Genomic DNA, 17,539 nt, shown 5'->3' with positions numbered 1-17,539 from the left:
TTTTTTTCCTTCCCGTTTTGTCATTGACAGGAAAGAGCAAGAGCTGGATTCGAAGGATGCTATCATACTGCATCAGTTTTCAAGGCCTACCAATGGTGTCCCAAGCTTATCTCCATTCTGTCTGAAAATGGAAACGTACTTGAGGATGGCTGATTTACCCTACCAGGTACCTTGTGAGCTTTTCCTTTACATCGCAGCTCGCTGTAATTGCATGGAATGGGAAATGGGCAGCCTGTCTGTCCTCCCCCCAGTCTTTCTCGCCCAGGGAGATGTAAACAGACACCTACAAATGGGTGGGTACACCAATACTTTTGTGTCTCCAGTTAAATTTGGTGTATAACCTTTAAAGATATGACTTGAGTAAGATTGGTCTAGCACAGCTCTAGATTTAACTGGCAAAGATAAATTAAATGTTAAAAGTTAACCTGGCTGGCAGTGCTAAAGTGGGAGAGTAGTCTGAAGTTCATAGCATGTTAATAACACCCCAAAACGAAAACATTAAATTATTTGGTCTTTTACTGTGCTAAAGAGATCAAGATTAGACAGCTGCAGCTTCTTATTTTCCTGGAGGGTTTCTCTCTGGAGCTCTCCTGGGAAGTCGTGGTTGCCTTTTGCTTCACCTCCCATCACCTGTGCTTCCTCTCCAGTGAAGAGAGACAGGATTGCTTTTAGAGGTCAGGAATTGTGTTCCTTAACTGTGGCAGGGTGCGTCCGGTGCCACCTTCCTGCAGGGGAGGAAGCCCAAGCTACTCTGATGAATGAAAGCCAGGAGAGCAGAAATTTGAATCTAGCAGCCCTGCCTGTTAGCATCGAGGTTTAGTTGTGATGCCGTGAGCCTGGCGTGCTCCTTGTGGTGGTGTCAGCAGTTATATAGCACACAGGCTCTGGAGGCACAGGGCAGCTCTCTCTTCTGTTTATGTAAAGCACTGGTGATAAGTGTCCTGAGGATCTTAAGTAGATGAAATGTCTCTTTTTTTCTTTCCCCCTCTTTTTTTTTTTTCCCCCAAGTGATGTAAATTTGGCATCTGACTGTCTCAAAGAGGCTGAGCTGTGGGTAAGTTGCACGCTTACCCTAACTGGCTTCAAATCACTTTTTACTGCTGTGTGCCAAGGTGATAGAAAGAACGTTTCATTTGTTTCTGGTGCTTTATAGAGGAAAAACAACTATAACACAGTTTTAATTTTTTTTTTTTTACACATTAGTAGTTGATACTCATTCAGTTTTGTATGCAATTAAACTCCTTTACATCAGAAGTGAAAGAAAACTTACTTAGTACATTTTGGTTAACTTTTTCAAAGCCTGAGTTTAATGTTGATTATCTTGCGATTTAATGGTACTTGAATCGGGTACTTGAGAGCATTAAAAAGGGAGATTTCCATCCTTTGGGATGTATTTTTCTCATTTAGCTTTACAGAACATGAAAGATACTGGAGTTTGAACATGTCATTAGAGCAGGAGGACTTAGTGCATTTTGCTTCTCCACCAGAGAAATTTGTGTAGAAGTTGCACATTTGAAGGGAAAACTTGATGCGATCTGTTTTCTTTCTAATGGTAGTTGATGTGGTTCAGAAGTTTGAGATGGTCAGAGTTCTTCTGGTGGAAAGTAGTTAAGGAAAGATGCAGTATAAAAAGTAGTTGTCACAGGACAGGGTCACTTCTAAAAGATAACACTGTGCTTTTGTGTGATTCAGGATGGAGTTGCTCAGACAGCTAATGCTGGGTAGAACTGAGTGGCTTAACTTTTTGGAGAGAGAGTGGTTTCTAGAGGGTTGTCCTCCCCTCTTTATTTTCTGTACTGAAGGACAGCATTGGGTTTTGGTATTGCATCTCTCTCTATCCCTGCTAGCTGTGAGCACGCTAGTCTGGCCTGGGTCAGCAGGACCACCAAAACCAACAGTCCTGCCTTCAGTGGCTCCCTCTTGTCCCTCTCTGCACATGCTTTCCTGTGACAGATGAGGCTGGGCCAGAAGTGGCCTAGCTAGAACCGCGAAGATTTAGTTTATTTGATTTCAGCCCAGCTCGGTTCCCCACATGCTCCATGTGGCAGGCTGCAGGAGCAGGAACGGGTCCCGTGGGAGCTGGGAGTGCCAGGTTGCTGTTCTCAGATGTGCTGACTTCTACAGGCTTGAGGTGTTCGTGGCGTTACTGACCCTGCGTAAGCCTTTAGACACAAGTTTGATGGAGCCAAGCTTACCAGGTGAGGACACAACACTTACTCCAGAAGAGGCAGATTCTGATTCTATCCTTGTGCTAGGGGTACAGCACGGAGTTTGGCTCTGGTGGGTGGAGGAGGGTATGGGTGCTGCCGTTGGATTAATTGGTAGGGGAGCAGGAGGTAGTGGGAGAGGAGCCAGCAGGAAGTGCCGTCCTCAGCTGGAGTTATGAAGGTTCCATACCTGGAGTACCTGGAGACTTCTGTTTGGTTCCCTTGTGACTCTGTTACCTGCAGGCCAGGCGGGCAGTGGGGTGAGGGTGTTGGGGGGGTGCAGCTGGATGCAGGAGGAAACACCTCACTTCCCTGTGTGCTGGTGGGGGCTGTGGTGGAGCAGCAGTAGCACTCGGGGTGGCATCTGGTGCTGGGGCTCGTCTCCAGAGACATGCTGTAGTCGTCACCTTCCCAAGGAGGGGGTGCTTGGAAGGGAGGGTTGTGAAATGGACTGAAGAAAAGGGAGCAGGGTGGTCAGACTGCTTTTACTCTTTTGATTCCATCTGTTTATACTTCATTGTAGTGCATCAGACTATCGAATAACGTGCTTTAATGGCATATGAGAAGTGGAATTGGGTGACACATTTCCTACCTTCCTCTTGTCTGAATTTCTCCCAACAGATGCACTCTTGTTGTGCGCTTATGTTTTCTTGAAGCTGACTTTCTGGTGTGAGTTCTCCATCAAAAATAATTCTGCCAGCCCCACCCTGGCTCGGCTGTCATATTACCTCATGTTTTTTTCAAAATACTTGGTGCTTTTCCTGGTGAAGCCTGTTTTGAAGGAGCCCATTCTGTGTGCTTGGGGAGATCTTTTGGGTGTACTGTGATTCTGTTCTGAATCTTGGGAGCTGAGCATTTATGTAATCCGATAAGTATTAGTGCAGCAGGAACGTGCTGCTTTCATGCCAAGCCTGTGACGATGGTAGCCTCCTTGGGAAGAGACAGAGTAAAAAGTAAAAGCATAAGCAGCAGTAATTGAAAATGTGGAACCTAATTTCTTCTGGATAGTACTATAAAATTACTCAGAAGTGCCCTATACCATTCTGTTTATAATTTCCTCTATAATTGAGGTTCTAGGGAACTCTTGTTATTGTTGCTTTGCAGGCTGCAGTTCAGTTAAATGTACTATGAGGGGATTTATTTGTTTGTTTTAGTTTATTTAATGATAATACCATAGCTTCTGCCAGCTTTGCAGCTGGAACAATTTTTAAGTGGAAAATTGTTAAATATTTGATGCCAGTTAGTAGCAGGCATAAGGATACCCATGTTTCAAGCCTAAAAATACCCACTTGAGAACAGTAAGTAGAAGAACAGTATAACTGGGGTTTATCAAGAGACTAAGGTTTTCTCAGGTCATCAAAAGATGTTTCCTCTTTTGTGTTTTTTTTTTTTTTTACGTTCATTACGTACAGGTGAACTGTATGTAATGAACGTGAAAATCCTGAGGAGGCTTCAAGTTTGCCTTATCCTAATTTCCTATAAGAACTTCAGCTTTCATTTTTGTTTTTGAGAGTGTAATACTAATGTGGTACTAAAAGTTATATGCAAGATATTAATGTATCATTTTTATATATAGATATGTGTGCTTGAAGAAATAGGCATTTGAATAATAAGAACTGGCATTTTTCTAGGTTGCAAGCTATATGGACTATAGTAATTGCAGTATGTAATAAGCATGTCTTCCAAGTGTGGCAGCTTCTGCAAAAAGCATCAATGTTTGTGCACAAAAAGAGGAATCTCATATTGAAAGGGCTTAGTAAAGACTGAGCCAGTCATACTCGGTGCCATATTAAATTCACAATGAAAAAATATGGAAACCTGTCAGTCAGTCTGAGGGCTGGAAGAGCCTTTTTGGTAAAGGAAAGGTCTAGAAGTTGGAGGGATGGGGCAGTGCTCTCCTTTCAGTTTCAGCAGCTCAGGTGTTGTAGTGTTTTTCCCGTGGACTAGAGGAATAACCCTCTCACCATCCACACATTCAGGTGGGGTGGATTCACTTGGTGTATTCACCCTCGGAGGGGTGTGGTAGGTAAAACATTAATCCAGTGTCCCTGCCATGCTATCTGTTTGGGCAGAAATTCCAGCAAAGGCCACAGAGCTGCTAACTCTGAATGTCCAGCAGTTAGGAGCTGCATCCTGACATGCTTACAGGGACTGCAGGGGGCTGAGGACAGAGCCTGTATTGTCAGCCTTCGTGGCTGGGCTCTCTGAGCAAGGGTTTTTCAATTCACTAGCTAACTGGACACGAGGGTGCAAATCACAAGAGAGCAGGAAAGTTCTGCCTTGTGTCTGTGCCTTCAGGAGTAAGAGAATTGAAGTCTAACATCTGATTGTGTTTTGTCAGGCAGCAATTCCTCTTGTCTTGCTCAGACGAGACATAAAGTCTCTAAACACTGTGCTTCACCTCCAGATGTAAAATGGGGGGAAAATACATTGCTGCCTCTGTGTGAGGGCTTTGCAGAGCTGGTGATAGCAGCATTTAGCAGTGCACTAATGCTGTACTGGTGCTGGGAGACTCGGTTGTAACATGTGTGTCTGTAAGCACATGAAATTTCTTAAGTTATGAAGCTGCAGAGGGCTGTGGGAAGGCAGGTTTCCCTCCTGCTTAGTGGGGGGGAATGATTTGCCTTTCGTTACATGCTTGTGATTGTGTGTGTTTTATCCTTGAAGGTAATGCAGCTGAGATAGGTAGTGAATTAATCTCTTTATAAAGTACTTTTAACATGAAAAGTGCTGCTGTGTGCAAGAGTCAAATTTAGTTGTGAATCCTGTGTTTAAAATCTTCTCTAGAGTAACGGACCCAGTCTTCTGGGAGATCTGAGCATCTCCAGCCCTTAAATAACCCAGATACTTAAATAATATTTTATTGTGTGGCATCCAGCACAGAAGTGTATAACACCTTGCAGGACCTGGAAATAATTTTATCTGAATTGTCATGTAGGGTAAAGCTGTTGGTCTGATCAAACAGCTACTTCTGGTCTAGAGTATTAATTTAAAAAAAAAAAAAAGCTTGTTGGATAATGTTGCCTTTAAAAACACAGTAAAATATTTTAAAAGCTTTATTCTAATTGAAACAGAACCTGAAGGTCCTTCTTTGTCTGCTTGTTTACTTGCTTTTTTTTTTCCTTAGAACTATTTTGATGGAAAACTTTCCCCTCAAGGGAAAATGCCTTGGATTGAATACAATCACAAGAAAGTATCTGGCACTGAGTTCATTATTGACTTTTTGGAAGAGAAGCTTGGAGTGAATTTAAATAAACACCTTGGTCCGCATGAAAGAGCTGTCTCCAGAGCCGTGACCAAAATGGTGGAGGAGCACTTCTACTGGTAAGCTTGTGTGGTGGAGGTGGCTGTGCTGCCCTGCTGTCAGACCTGCCCCTGCACGTGTGCCTGGACGTGAGCACTTGCTTCCTCTTGCAGAAAGCCTGGAAAACCAATTATTAATTTCACAGTTCTTTTCACCCTGGAAAACTGCTTTCTGCACACACCAGTGTGAGCTGGGAGTGACTCCCCTGAGAGCTGCAGAGCTGTGCAGGCAAGGGACGGGGTCAGGCCGGGCAGCTTTGCAGAAGGACTGTTCTGTCCTGCTAATAAAGAGCAAGCACTCAAGATGGCTGAATACCTGCTTGGTTTGGGGGGAGGGGAACAAATCCAGACGTCTGTGTTCTTGCAGTTACTGGTTTCCATTATCTGTGCGTGTGATTACAGCGTGGATTGTTGCCTTCCCTGTAACACGGGATGCTCCTGGTAATGTGCTGTGGGCCACGCTGCCAGCTGGTAGGGTGCAGCATTGGTCACAGTACCCTGAGAAGCTGAAGCATCTGTGTGAATGGAAAGCATAAATACAACCTTTCTGGTACTTTGTGCATTTTACTGATGCCTTTGAAAAGAATAGCTGTGATTCCTTGCCCCACTTTACACCAGTCCTTTTTACGCGCCCTTTCCAGTCTGCATTCATAGAAGTAGCAAGAGCATGTGGCATCTTGGATGCTGCATTGGGTGCCTCAGCAGGCACAAGGCTTTTCCTGATAGTTTGCTTTCTAGCATGCATATAAGTCCTTGGTGTGCTAAGTCTTGCACTTACATTGAGCTAGCTTTCTTCAAAACAATGTATCATTTAAATAGAATGCATTTATTTGCTTTTTCTTTCACCTTATGATCAAAGATGAGCAGCAACATGTATACATATTGTTCTTCAAATAGATTTTAGTGTTTTCTGGGAATAATTTTAGCATTCAATAGGCAGATTGAAACGATACAGTTTAGAAGTGTAGTCCTTGCCTTCCAAGAAGTATGACCTTCAGCAGTTACACCATCTGCAGTGCTGTAGCCTCAAAAATCTTGACTCAAGTAGCCTGCAAATCTAACTTTTTTTTTTTTTTTTTTCACCCCTTGGTTATTAGAGCTGTCCAAGGGAAGATGAGGTATTTTGATTTCCTAAGGTGCTGTCTCTTTGCCTTTGTGTCAGTGGTTTTGCAGTCCATAGGCTTAACTGCTTTAAGTATAACGGTACTGATGACAAACTTAGACAGAATTCTGCTTTCCTCTGTGAAGCTGTTGCCTGCCCGTCCAGGCTCCTTCTGAGCTGACTTGGCACTGCTGGGTGTGACACAGGGGAGCACTGGGGGCAGATATTGCAAGTTTGGGTGCTAACGCAGGGAGGTGGCATTGAAATGGGTGGACAAATGTTGACCAAGTGAGAACAGAGATTTGCATGCCTGGCTGTGCATCCCTGTTGCCTTTCCTGTTTAGTCACAGGGTTGAGTTTCCCTAAGGGGTGTATTTTTGTTACAGCGTAGTGAAACGTTCAACTGTAAGTCTTTTTGTGTGTCCCTGCTGTGTAGCTGCAGCAGAGGCTTGCTGTGCTGGTGAGATTGCACCAGTTCCCTGTACTGGGCAAAGCTTGAGCTGTGAGGTGTTACAGTTGTACTGCTGTAATTCCCAGACAACAACTTTGACCATCCTGTGGTTACAGCAACATAAACCCAGGCTTTAGCTGCACAGGACCACGTTTCTTCCTGATAGCATTGCATCTGTGGCTGTGAGATCCCTTTGCATCGGTCCTCAAACCTGCCCTCTTCCCAGAAGCAGCTTGGGGTTTGTTCATGGTGTCCTCGTGGTGAGGAATTTATAATGGTGATGGCCTTTCTGCAGAATAAGATTTATAAAATCAAGCCTCCAAAGCAGTGATAGTGATTCATACTGCTTCATTCCAGCAGCATGCAAAGTAGCTTCATCATAAATAAGTAATCCTGTAGTACATTTATCGAACAAAGAAGCGAAGTACATCCTGTGATGTGCTGCCTCTGGATGCAGCTAATCCTGGCAGGTGCTCAGCACCTCATCCTGAAACGTTTGGGTTTTGCTGAGATAATGGCTCATCTTCACCAAATGGTGCCTCTTGCAGGTGGAAGTAGCTACTCTGGCTAGAGCTGAGAGCAGTGCAGGGTTGTTGTGAGCCGTGGCCTCTGGACCCCCTGCCTGGCAGAAGTCAGGTGGGAAGGCAGCGGGCGAGTGAGCGTGCCCGTTCTCGTGCTGGGACCAGAGCACGTCTCCAAGATGCTTAAGACCGATTTGGAGCTTGTGCTGGAGCTCCTGTCCCTGGAGAGTGCTGTATCTAGGAGGCTTTTGCTGTTTAAATCTGCAAAAATAAAAAGGCTGCTAACCTGGATGGTTGTTGGTTGAGTCAGCAGGGAAGAGGTCAAAGCAGACCTGGGTTGCCCGGTCTGGTCCTCAGGCCGCAGGCAGACCTCTGTCACCTGCTGAAGGCTTGCCCTGGGTCTCCCTCACTGCCTGTGGTGACCTGCAGCCCCTCAGAAAACAGTAGGACACCCACAGCCACCTTCAGGATGCTTTCAGTTTTTGGTGTATCTGCAACATTTGTGGGATTGGACCTCTGTGTAAGATGGGTCGAGGACATCTGTTGCTCGTGTCCTTCTGACACTGGCATGCTGGGCTCAGAGGCACTGTTGGCGTTCCAGCCACGCAGCTCCTGGTGCCTGGAGGGCTGGCAGTCCTTTCAAGGGTGCTTTATGGCACTTGAATCTCAGGAGAGGGATCTCAGGTTGGTGGCACTAATGTGCTTAGTGGGAACCTAAAGCCTTGAATATGGAGCTTAACCAAGTTAACTTGTTAGATTGGTTTGGCTGTAGTGTCAAACACAACCTTAATGATACATACATATTTAACTCATTTCTTGTTTTGTCTTTCAAGAAGACCATTAAATATCACATATGTGATGAGCACTTCAAGTACAGGAAAAGCATGGTATAAGAATAGAAAAGAATCTGAGCTTGGTTTTTGTTAAGACTTGCCATGTATTAAACATAAAATATGTTTATAATATATATATGTTTAAATAGATGAAGGCAACTGTAAGAGCGAAGTCTCTCCTGCTGTTAACAGTTGTGAGGCTTGAATGCCTTTTGTGGCTTAGAAGCCAGTTGCTGTGAGAAGTCACAGAGCATATGAGGTTTCTGCAGCTGATTGAGGAATGAATTTGTTACGATCCTTTTGTTTATCAAGAAATTCCAGTTTGCACAGTTTCAGATAGGAAAAATAACCCCCAGTTCACATCCTTGTGAATACCTCCCTATTGCTTTGATGTTCAGACGGTTTGGGGATAATCAGGCAAGGCACTGTCGATGAGTCACTTTCTCCATCTCCTTTTCTGATTTATGTATTGAGGCCAAAGCTGCTGTTACATTTAGACTTCAGATTTGCTTCACTCCTGCAGCTTTGCTCTTTAACACACTATTGTTTGATTTATACTCTTTAAGATTCGTACAGATGTGCTGGCACAAATGACAATGTTAATGTTTCTCCAAAATGCTCAGTTCAGGCCAATATTTAAAATATCTCCAAAATGCTCAGTTCAGGCCAATATTTAAAATAGTTCTGTCATCCTGTAAGTACTGACTGTAGTTTAATACGTATAGTTCTGCTGAAGTAATTTGTGTAGACTACACAATTTCTGTCATTTGCTAACCTTTTGTAATGTTGATAATACTCTAGTACTGTAGTCTTCTGAGTGGAGGGATGAGTGGGATTAAACTCAGAGGAGTGTGTTTTGATAAGAAGCAGAGATTAATGAATCTTTGAATAGAATTGTTTTAACAAAGTGCTTGTAAAGCCAGTTTTAAAAGTGCTTTTAACCATCTCTCTGAATCTCAGCCTGCTTTTTTCCTTTGCTTTTGTGAGCTCAGAACAATAAAATTGTGGGAGTAAACTCTGTGGTTGTCTATTTAGCTACCTTTGTTGCCCATATAAATTTGAGCAATGTGATCTGGGATATGTGACAATTTTACTCATTCAGAGTGACAGGCAGATGTCTTAAGATTGTGCTTGACAGTTTAGCCTAAGCAGGATTACCCGAGTCCTGTGCAGTTCTGCCCTTCCTGCGCTGCTGTACTGATGGTGAAACACTTCATCTGATCTCTTCGCCTTCCAGGCCCAAAGACCTTCTCCCCCAGAGCAAGCAAGGGAGCACTGGGAAAATGTATTTATGCTTTAAAGTGTAGGTTAATTAGCTTTGTGGGCAACCTTGTTCGTCCTGCCTCATGGAATTAAAGCCATCCTGGACATGGTTGATCGTTCTTGGTGTGGCGCCAGCTCACTGGTGTGGTTGGAGAGCACAACAGCAATGGCAAGTCCGTAGGGCTGAGTTAGTCTTGTGTGAGTGGGGGGGCCTTTAAAAATGCTACAGGAGAGTCTCCTCTCTTTCTTTTCTGTTTTGTTTTGGTTTCTTTTTCTTGTCGTCCATCTCTGTGGCCAGGTCTGTTGTCCTAAAACAACTAAGCTGTGTTGCAGAGTTGCTGGGTGAAGCAGGCCCATGCTGGGGGAAGGAGAGACTGTAGTGAGACAGACAGCTGTGCTCTCAGCAGGTTTTTCTTATTTATTCAAGTAATAAATAGTAACTTACGGATGTAGGTAGTATTGGCAATCATTTTCCAGTGTTTGTTTCAAGACCAGAGTTTTTCTTCCTATTCAGAGCTGTAGCTGCCCAAGGGATCTTGTCCTTTCCCAGGCCCATGAGACACAGCTAGTGAAAAGTTCTGCACTGTGGAGTATCCTTATGTTTTCAGCCCAGTCTTCTTTCCATCCTCCTTAAATCCTGTTTTACCTTTGCTCCTGGAGCAAGGCAGTCTTGCACCACATCTTCTAGCCAAAGTTCATACTTCTAGAGTTCCAGTAGCTGTTTACATCTGTGCTTGCTGGCTTCACATTTTCCCTTTTGTGCTGGTGCTGCTTGCTCAGTCTGGCTTTGTTTCAAACTCTGCTGTGCTGAAAACCAGCTCAGTGACTTGAGTTGATCCATCCATTTAGAAAAGCAAGGATTGTGCAGAACACCCCTGTTGAAAGTGTGTTACTGCAGCCTGTGAAACGTCAGTGGGATGCTGTTGTCCTATCAGTACAGTGCAAGAGGTCGTGGAGAAACCTGCTGAGGACAGAAGCCACCTGCAGCATAGCAGGTGCATTTGTTCTTTGCTGTTCATGCACTTGCAGAAAAACCTGCATGTGCCTCACTGTATTGACTTCCATAAAATCAATCTGAGCAGAAAACGTTGTCCTGCAATGGACATTTTCTAGCAGAATTAAATTGCCTTTCACCTACTCTGGGAGTGTTCAAAATTTGAACTGTAAGTGATATTTTTTTTTTTTTCCCCAACTGTTATGCCAATTATTGTCTTTTTACCTCATGGTATTAGTAATTCAAGTAAAGACTCCAGGGAAACTTAAAGATTAGAACATTTTTATGGTGTAAATGTAGTTGTTCACATACAGCAGATGGATAAAACATACATTAAAAAAAAAAAAAAAAATTCCCAGCGGTTTTGCAGGTGATAGTATTCTGGTGTGTGGTGGTTTTTTTTTCCTCTTCTTCCTTTCTTGAATTAAGAAATCCATATCACCAAATCATCCAGCACTAAGGAAATTATGTGGTTAGAAATATGTACAATGATAAAACTGAAGTCATATTCCGAACTAAGAAACTTGAGCTCTGATCAACATTTGATTATTAAGTTCATATGTAATATAATTGTACACATGAACTTGCAACTTTTGATATTCCAGCTTTCCAACGGAGCTTCACTAGTTTATCGTGTCTCCATGAACCTGTTTTCATACAATCTCAAATATGTAAATCCACTTTTGGATCTTCAGTTAGGGAATGGCTGTGGGCATCATGGACTAGGGGAATCAACTCACAGTGTTTCTGAGACCCTGTTGGCGTCATACGTTGGTCATATCTACTTTGAGGTGTCTTTAGCCCTTTTTCCAATATCCCTTGAACTAGGTGACAGAAGTCACGTGGTCTTTTTAGTTTCTCCCTAATGTCAGAAAATGCTAGATACTAAAAAAGTTACTGTTTATGTTTTCATAAGTTTCTTGAGTAGTGACAGCAACAATTTTTTTTTGTTTGTTTGCCCACAATATTAGTAAAGAACAAAAATCCATGTAGGAAAGAAAAAATTTCAGCTGTTAAGACAAATTTTTGTAAAAAGACCTTTCAAAATAATATACTTGCCAGCAAATAAGGCTGTAATGCAGCCTAAGATACAACAGAGTCCTTAAGAAACGTGTTTCTCAAAGTCAACATTTTGAAGAGGAAAAAAAATGCAGGAGAAAGTCAGCCCAACAACCACCGCCCCTTAACCGTCTGTCCGGCTGTGCCACCTCGCTAACTTGTTCTGACCTCCTTCCAGGACTTTAGCTTATTGCCAGTGGGTGGAGAACCTTCACGAGACGCAAAAGATGGTTTCGCTTTTTGGGCCGTTCAGCGACCTGCTGAAGTGGATCCTGTGCCACCTGACCAAGGGGATTGTGAAGCGGGAGATGTACGGCCACGGCATCGGGCGCTTCTCGGAGGAGGAGATGTACCGGCTGATGGAGAAGGACATGCGCACCCTGGCGGGCCTCCTGGGTAACGTACAGCCCCTCGCCCGCCGCCCCCTCGCTGCTGGGCGGAACGGGCTGAGAGGGCTTCCTGGCAGCCTGGTGGCACCCCCAGATAGTCTCGTTTTGGCAGTAGGTAGAGTCCTCGCTGCCGCCGTCACTCCGTGCCACCCTCGCTCTGGCAGAGACGGCGCTTCTTTCCCTGCGCTTCGCTACCAAACTGTGTGTCTGAGGAGACAGCCTCCTTCTTCTCGGAGCACCAGATAGGCGTGCCCAGAGGAGCAGAGTGTGGCCTGCTGTTCTGGAACAGCATTTGGCTCTGTGAATTCAGGAAAATGTAGTGTTTGGTTCTGTGAGTGAAACCTCTTACTTGGATTTTAGGAGGTCTCGCTTTGTCTTCATGGGTCTCGTGGCTGTTACGGTAGGTTGTTATGAGGCTGCCATCTGAAAGCCATTTGCAGGTGTTATTTTGGTGAACGTTGTCGTATTTGGTTGGTGTTAGCTGCTTTAGTCAAAGCTGCTAGGAGGAGATGGTTCTGTGTTGTCAAAACAGGTGGGTTTAGGCTTCTTGGTTGTCATGGGTGGATCCTGTAGGTTTAGTTTTAAGGTTGACCTCACTTAGCTAGAACCAAGTGAGCCTCGTTTTTGTCATCTAGCTCAGGCTGAAATTTTCACCAGAGCTGTCTACACTGTGCTTCTCACCTTGCAGTCTGCTGAGAGCTAACCATACTGTGCTGCTGTGTAAAACTCCCATTTTGAGAAATTGGTTTGGGCCGTATTGTCACTTCCATTGAGCTTATGTGTCTCTTACACAGGGAGTCAAGGGGGGTGGTACCTCTGTGGTTGCTCTGCTTCCTGTTGTGGTTGCTTTAAAGAAGTGTCTGAGTGGAGGGCAGGAGAGGTGCCTGCCTGCCCGGGGCTCCAGAGGGAGGGCATACTGCACGTGCTCTAAATGCCTAAGTGTGGAGTGGATGGAGGGAGCAAGGTGAGGAGAGCTCAGCAGAAAGCAGAAACTCGGTGCTTGCTGAGGAAGGGAGATGTCTCTGGACTTGCAAGGTGTATTAGAAAGGAAGATACTTGTAGAGGACCTGGATGGGTCTGTGTAGATATTCCTGTATCTTTGTTTTCTGAAACAAATATATTGTGTTGCTGGATTGGGAGCAAGGTAGAAAAAAGTTGTGATGCATGGGCACAATGGGCCAGGGGAAGATCTGTTGACAGCTCCTCTCCTGTTAATAATTTCTCATGCTCCATTCTGTTAATAAAATCAGGTACCTATTCTAGTGTCTCTTCAAACCAGGTTTTCTTTGGAGCTTATGCAGTCCCTTTTCTTATTGGGGAAGGAAGGGAGGAGCAGCTCATTTTAGAAGAGGAGATCTGGGTACATCTGTAGAGCTTAAGGTCAGCTTAAGGTGCCCTCAGCTGTGGGGCTGCTGTTGCTGTAGCTTTGCTGGTGGCACTGTGTGGCTCCATGTGTGTCATTATGAGGAGTGGGGCTGGGACTGGGAGGGGAGCTGGAGCACGTTCAACCTGTGACTTGGGAGCTCAGCAGAGCCCCCTGACTCTGGATCAGCAACACCGGTGGGCTGAGTGGAGCAGTAGTGGATGTGTCTGTGCTAAGGTCATCCCTGTCTTCTAAGAGCAGACAAAGCCTTCAAAAGAAAACTGAAATATGTTCCCAAGCGCCTGTAAAAGCCTCTTGGTTTGCTTATTTGAAATCTGCATCCTTTTGTCTCTGGAGTCTGTGCTGACGCTCAGATTTTGTAAAGTTTTGAGTTCAAAGGGATCATTAAGTCATCAAGAGATCTGTGAGTCTCAGTGCTGGGTTACTGTCTTGAGGCCTGTTGTCTTTTTATCTGGCTGAAGTGTGTCCTTCTAAAAGACATCAAATTTTATTTGAGATTTCAGCAGGTGGAGGTGCCACCACTTTCATTAATAATGGGTGGCAGATGTTAATGACCATCAACATGCTAAAAATCTGACCTGATTCAAATCAGAGTTTGTCCAGCTTGCAGGCAGATGCTCCTCCATTTTTTTCCTCCCTCACTTGATGGCCTGAGCCATCTCCTTGTGAAGGTAAATGATGTAATCAGTCCTTTGCTTTTGGTGGGAAAGTCACTGGAAATCCTCAGGGGTGAGGTGTTTCCTTCACTGTATCAACTTTTAAAATTGTACACTACATACATTATCAACAGGAGTTGTATTTTTACTTCCAGTTTATTGATAAGAATGTTGTGCCTTGTGTACTTCAGAAAGCCTTGATGGGCATCTGCCATATTCCTGTTATTTTACTACATTACCAGCTGAAAATTGTATATTTTTTTTATCCTACCCTCTGAAACGGGTGCCAGATTAGTCAGCGTGCAGTTACGTGAACTGTTATACTTGCCCATTCAACTTTTAGTGCATTTTTCCACTTTTCTATAATGACCTTGATTTTTCTCATTAGCACCAGCATGCTCTGGTTTTCTCCATCCAGCTGTTTATGGTTGGGTCTAGTAACTGTGGCCTCCAGGTAGAACCCTGGAGTGGGCACAGGAGGTGGGATGAGAACTTCCAACCTGGCTGAAGACTGTTGTGCTTCACAGGCAGAATGAGAGGGTGATCAGTCAGCCTCTTGTCTGCACAGAAATCTTTGAGGTTCCCCTCCATGTGCTTTTCCCAGAAGAGGAAGCAGTTGGGATTTTGGCTGTTAATTAGAGGGCAATCTTAAGATCTTAAAAAGGTTGCCTATCATGCACAAACCAAACTACAGTTGTCAGTCATTGGGCGTATCAGATTAATGCCACTTTTTACAGAGACTTTTCACATGGGAACAAGAATAACTTTTAAATTCCAAGAGCTGCTTCCAGAGGTAACTTGGCAGCTGCCAGGTCTTGTGACACTCATTTTGACACACAGTCACATCTTGTGTTCCGCTTTTACTTTTTGATTTCTGAGAATCACTTTTCCTTCTCCCATGTACCTGTTTTCCTACCAGACTCCTCCAGATCCCTTAAAAATGTGGAAATTGGAAATAATCCTTTTTTGATGGATCAGCCTGCCTTGTTGGCATTATTTTGCTTTCTGTCCTGCAGTCTTTAAACTGGAAATGTGACTTCCTTGTGTTGTAGTAGTTTCCTATTGTCTGGTAGCAGTGTGAGGAAGTGGGGGAGCTGGGCATACAAGCTAGCAATATATAAGAATCTACATTTTGGTAATTGTTTAAAACATACAAGTGAGTGAGCAGTGCCCATAAATCTGTTGGTGCCCTCTCAGCTGTCTGCCAGCCTCAAGGCTTTTGAGTAAATGGGGATTTTGAGCAGGGAGTTGCAGGGCAGCAGCTGACACAGCTGGCTTTTGGAAAGCATCCAATGTTTTGTGGAGGGCAGGGGTGCTCAGAGCTGAAATGCCAAGGTGGGACTAACCTGAACACGAGCCTCTAATGCTGGTTGAAGTGCCCTGCAGCAGCCAGAGAGGGCTGTACCTGCTGCTGTGGCAGGGTGCAGGTCTCCTGACAGCCCTGGCTCATAGACCTGTCTCTTGCTGGCGTTTCGTGACCCAGTGCTGATGGAAGCAGCTGCTTTTGAATGCTCTGGTGCATGCATTTTTAAATAGCAGAGCTGTGTGCTCACAGATCCCCAGGCAGTACAATTTAGGTCCAAGTCCAGTGTGACCAGGTGATTGTGTTTCTGATGGATTATCCAGGGCATGCAGAGAGGTGCACCGTGGCAGCCTTAATGTAGTGGGAACTGTGTAATCTGGCATAAAACTACAGACCCTGTGAGGTGGTATCTGGTCTGTCAGAAAGTCCTGAGGAAAACAGTTGTGCTGGAACTTTTTGGAACAGATTGGAATTGGTAGAGACAAGTGTGCATGGAGGCCATGTTATGTAGTGCAGGGTGACCTAAAACCAGGTTTACAGTTCTATGGAACCACATCTCTGTTTCCTCCTCTTCTCTTGTTTCCGTGCACCTGAAGGTGCAGGTGTTGTGGCTGGGAAGCCCCTGCACAGGAGGGGGATGGTTCAGCCCTTGCTCTCTGCCTGGCTTGGTTGTAGCAAGATGCGAACAGCCGCATGACTTCCCAGCACAACATTGTTACACATCCAGTCTCAGACCCAGTTGTGTGGTACTGAATTCCTAGTGTTGGCACATAACTGTGGTACATGAGCCAATTTTTTGATCTGTGTTTGAAATCCACGAATGCTAGGCACCATGTAAATACTGAAAATACACAACATTTTCCTTGTATGTAGTTTTCAAAGAGCAGATTGATGCAGCTGGGGGGAGTTAATGCTATGTTAAAGTGGCAGCTGACAGGCTAGAGGGGGTCATTGTTGCTGGCAGTTCCTGAGTGCTGCTTTGCCATGCTGCAGTGCAACGAGAGGACAGAATTCATTGTGCCATAATCGGGAATTTGATGCATTTTACGGCTGGACAGTTTTTCTGAGCTCACTCAATAACCCTAACATTTAATAACCTGCTGAATTGCAGGCAGCTTCTATTGGGCAGGGGAAGAATGTCCTGAGGAGATGGGATAACTGGATTCAGAGAATTCAATTACGTACCACATTTCACAGGGTTTATAGCACTTTGTGCCAAGTCAGGGACAGTGCAACCATTTAACCTGACCTCTGCAGTACCACATGTTTCACCTGTGTGCCCTGTGTGTTGTCTCTACTCCAAGCCTTGTGCCTGGGATGAGGAAACAAGTTTATACTGGATGTTCCTTTGTAAGTGATGACTTCAAAATGTGATTTTCTTCCCTATCTTAGGTAGCTATCCATCTGTTTGTGCTGTGGTGGCCACTTAGGACCATCATGGCATTGGGGTGCCCAGAGAGGTAAGCAGAATAGCAGTGTGGAGCAGACCTGTCTCTCCTCTGGACCAGGCCAGTCCCCAGTGGCTGCTGTTTCAGTTGCCTGCCTGCGAGCCTGACATGCCTCTGTTGGTCCCTGCCAAGTAGAAACCACGGTTCGGGAATGGGAGCAACACACTGGTGGTGTGTGAGAGGAGCTGTTCCTTCCTGCCTATGGCTGTGTCCTCCTCCTGCTGGAGATGCAGGTCATCTCTGGGCAGTCATTGCCAGTCTCACGGGTGCATCGATTTCAGCCTGAGCAAATGGTGGGAGAGGAAAGCTTTCTTTTTTCATGTGATCAGATAGGTAACCTGAAACTGGATCTGCATCCACAAGAGATAAAGGGTGACCAGCTTCTTTGAGAAAGGGCATTCATGGTTTCCAACTGTGGTTGAACAATTCTGGGTTTGCACCAAAGAAGAAGATTGTGCTTTCAGGCACCTGCTGGCTGCAGAGATGTTACGTGCAGCAGAACTAGTGCTGTGTGTTAGGTGCTGCCAGCTGTGAGGAGCAGAGGAGGTTACTTGGCCAGTGGTGGCCCTGTGATTGGCCTAGTTACAGAACTGGTGAGTACAGGGGAAGCTACAATCATGGATTTC

The 17,539-nt window shown here is 44.9% G+C and overlaps 1 protein-coding gene across 1 annotated transcript in view; it reads left to right on the top strand.

Moving 5' to 3' along the window:
- Positions 1-16: 16 nt before the first annotated feature.
- The window catches only part of FAXC (failed axon connections homolog (Drosophila)), a gene marked incomplete at its 5' end in the record, with an annotated part of 19,778 nt that continues 2,255 nt past the window's right edge, over positions 17-17,539 (top strand). Inside the window, 3 exons of the mRNA XM_008944856.1 lie at positions 17-166; positions 5,335-5,531; positions 11,912-12,129. Coding sequence (XP_008943104.1) covers positions 17-166; positions 5,335-5,531; positions 11,912-12,129 — 565 coding nt within the window. The remainder of the gene's footprint in view (positions 167-5,334; positions 5,532-11,911; positions 12,130-17,539) is intronic.

The sequence above is a fragment of the Merops nubicus genome, unplaced genomic scaffold (genome assembly GCF_000691845.1).
Source record: "Merops nubicus isolate BGI_N331 unplaced genomic scaffold, ASM69184v1 scaffold18427, whole genome shotgun sequence".
NCBI lineage: Eukaryota > Metazoa > Chordata > Aves > Coraciiformes > Meropidae > Merops > Merops nubicus.
Note: the sequence above shows the minus strand (reverse complement) of the source record. Positions and strands in the feature narration are given on the sequence as shown.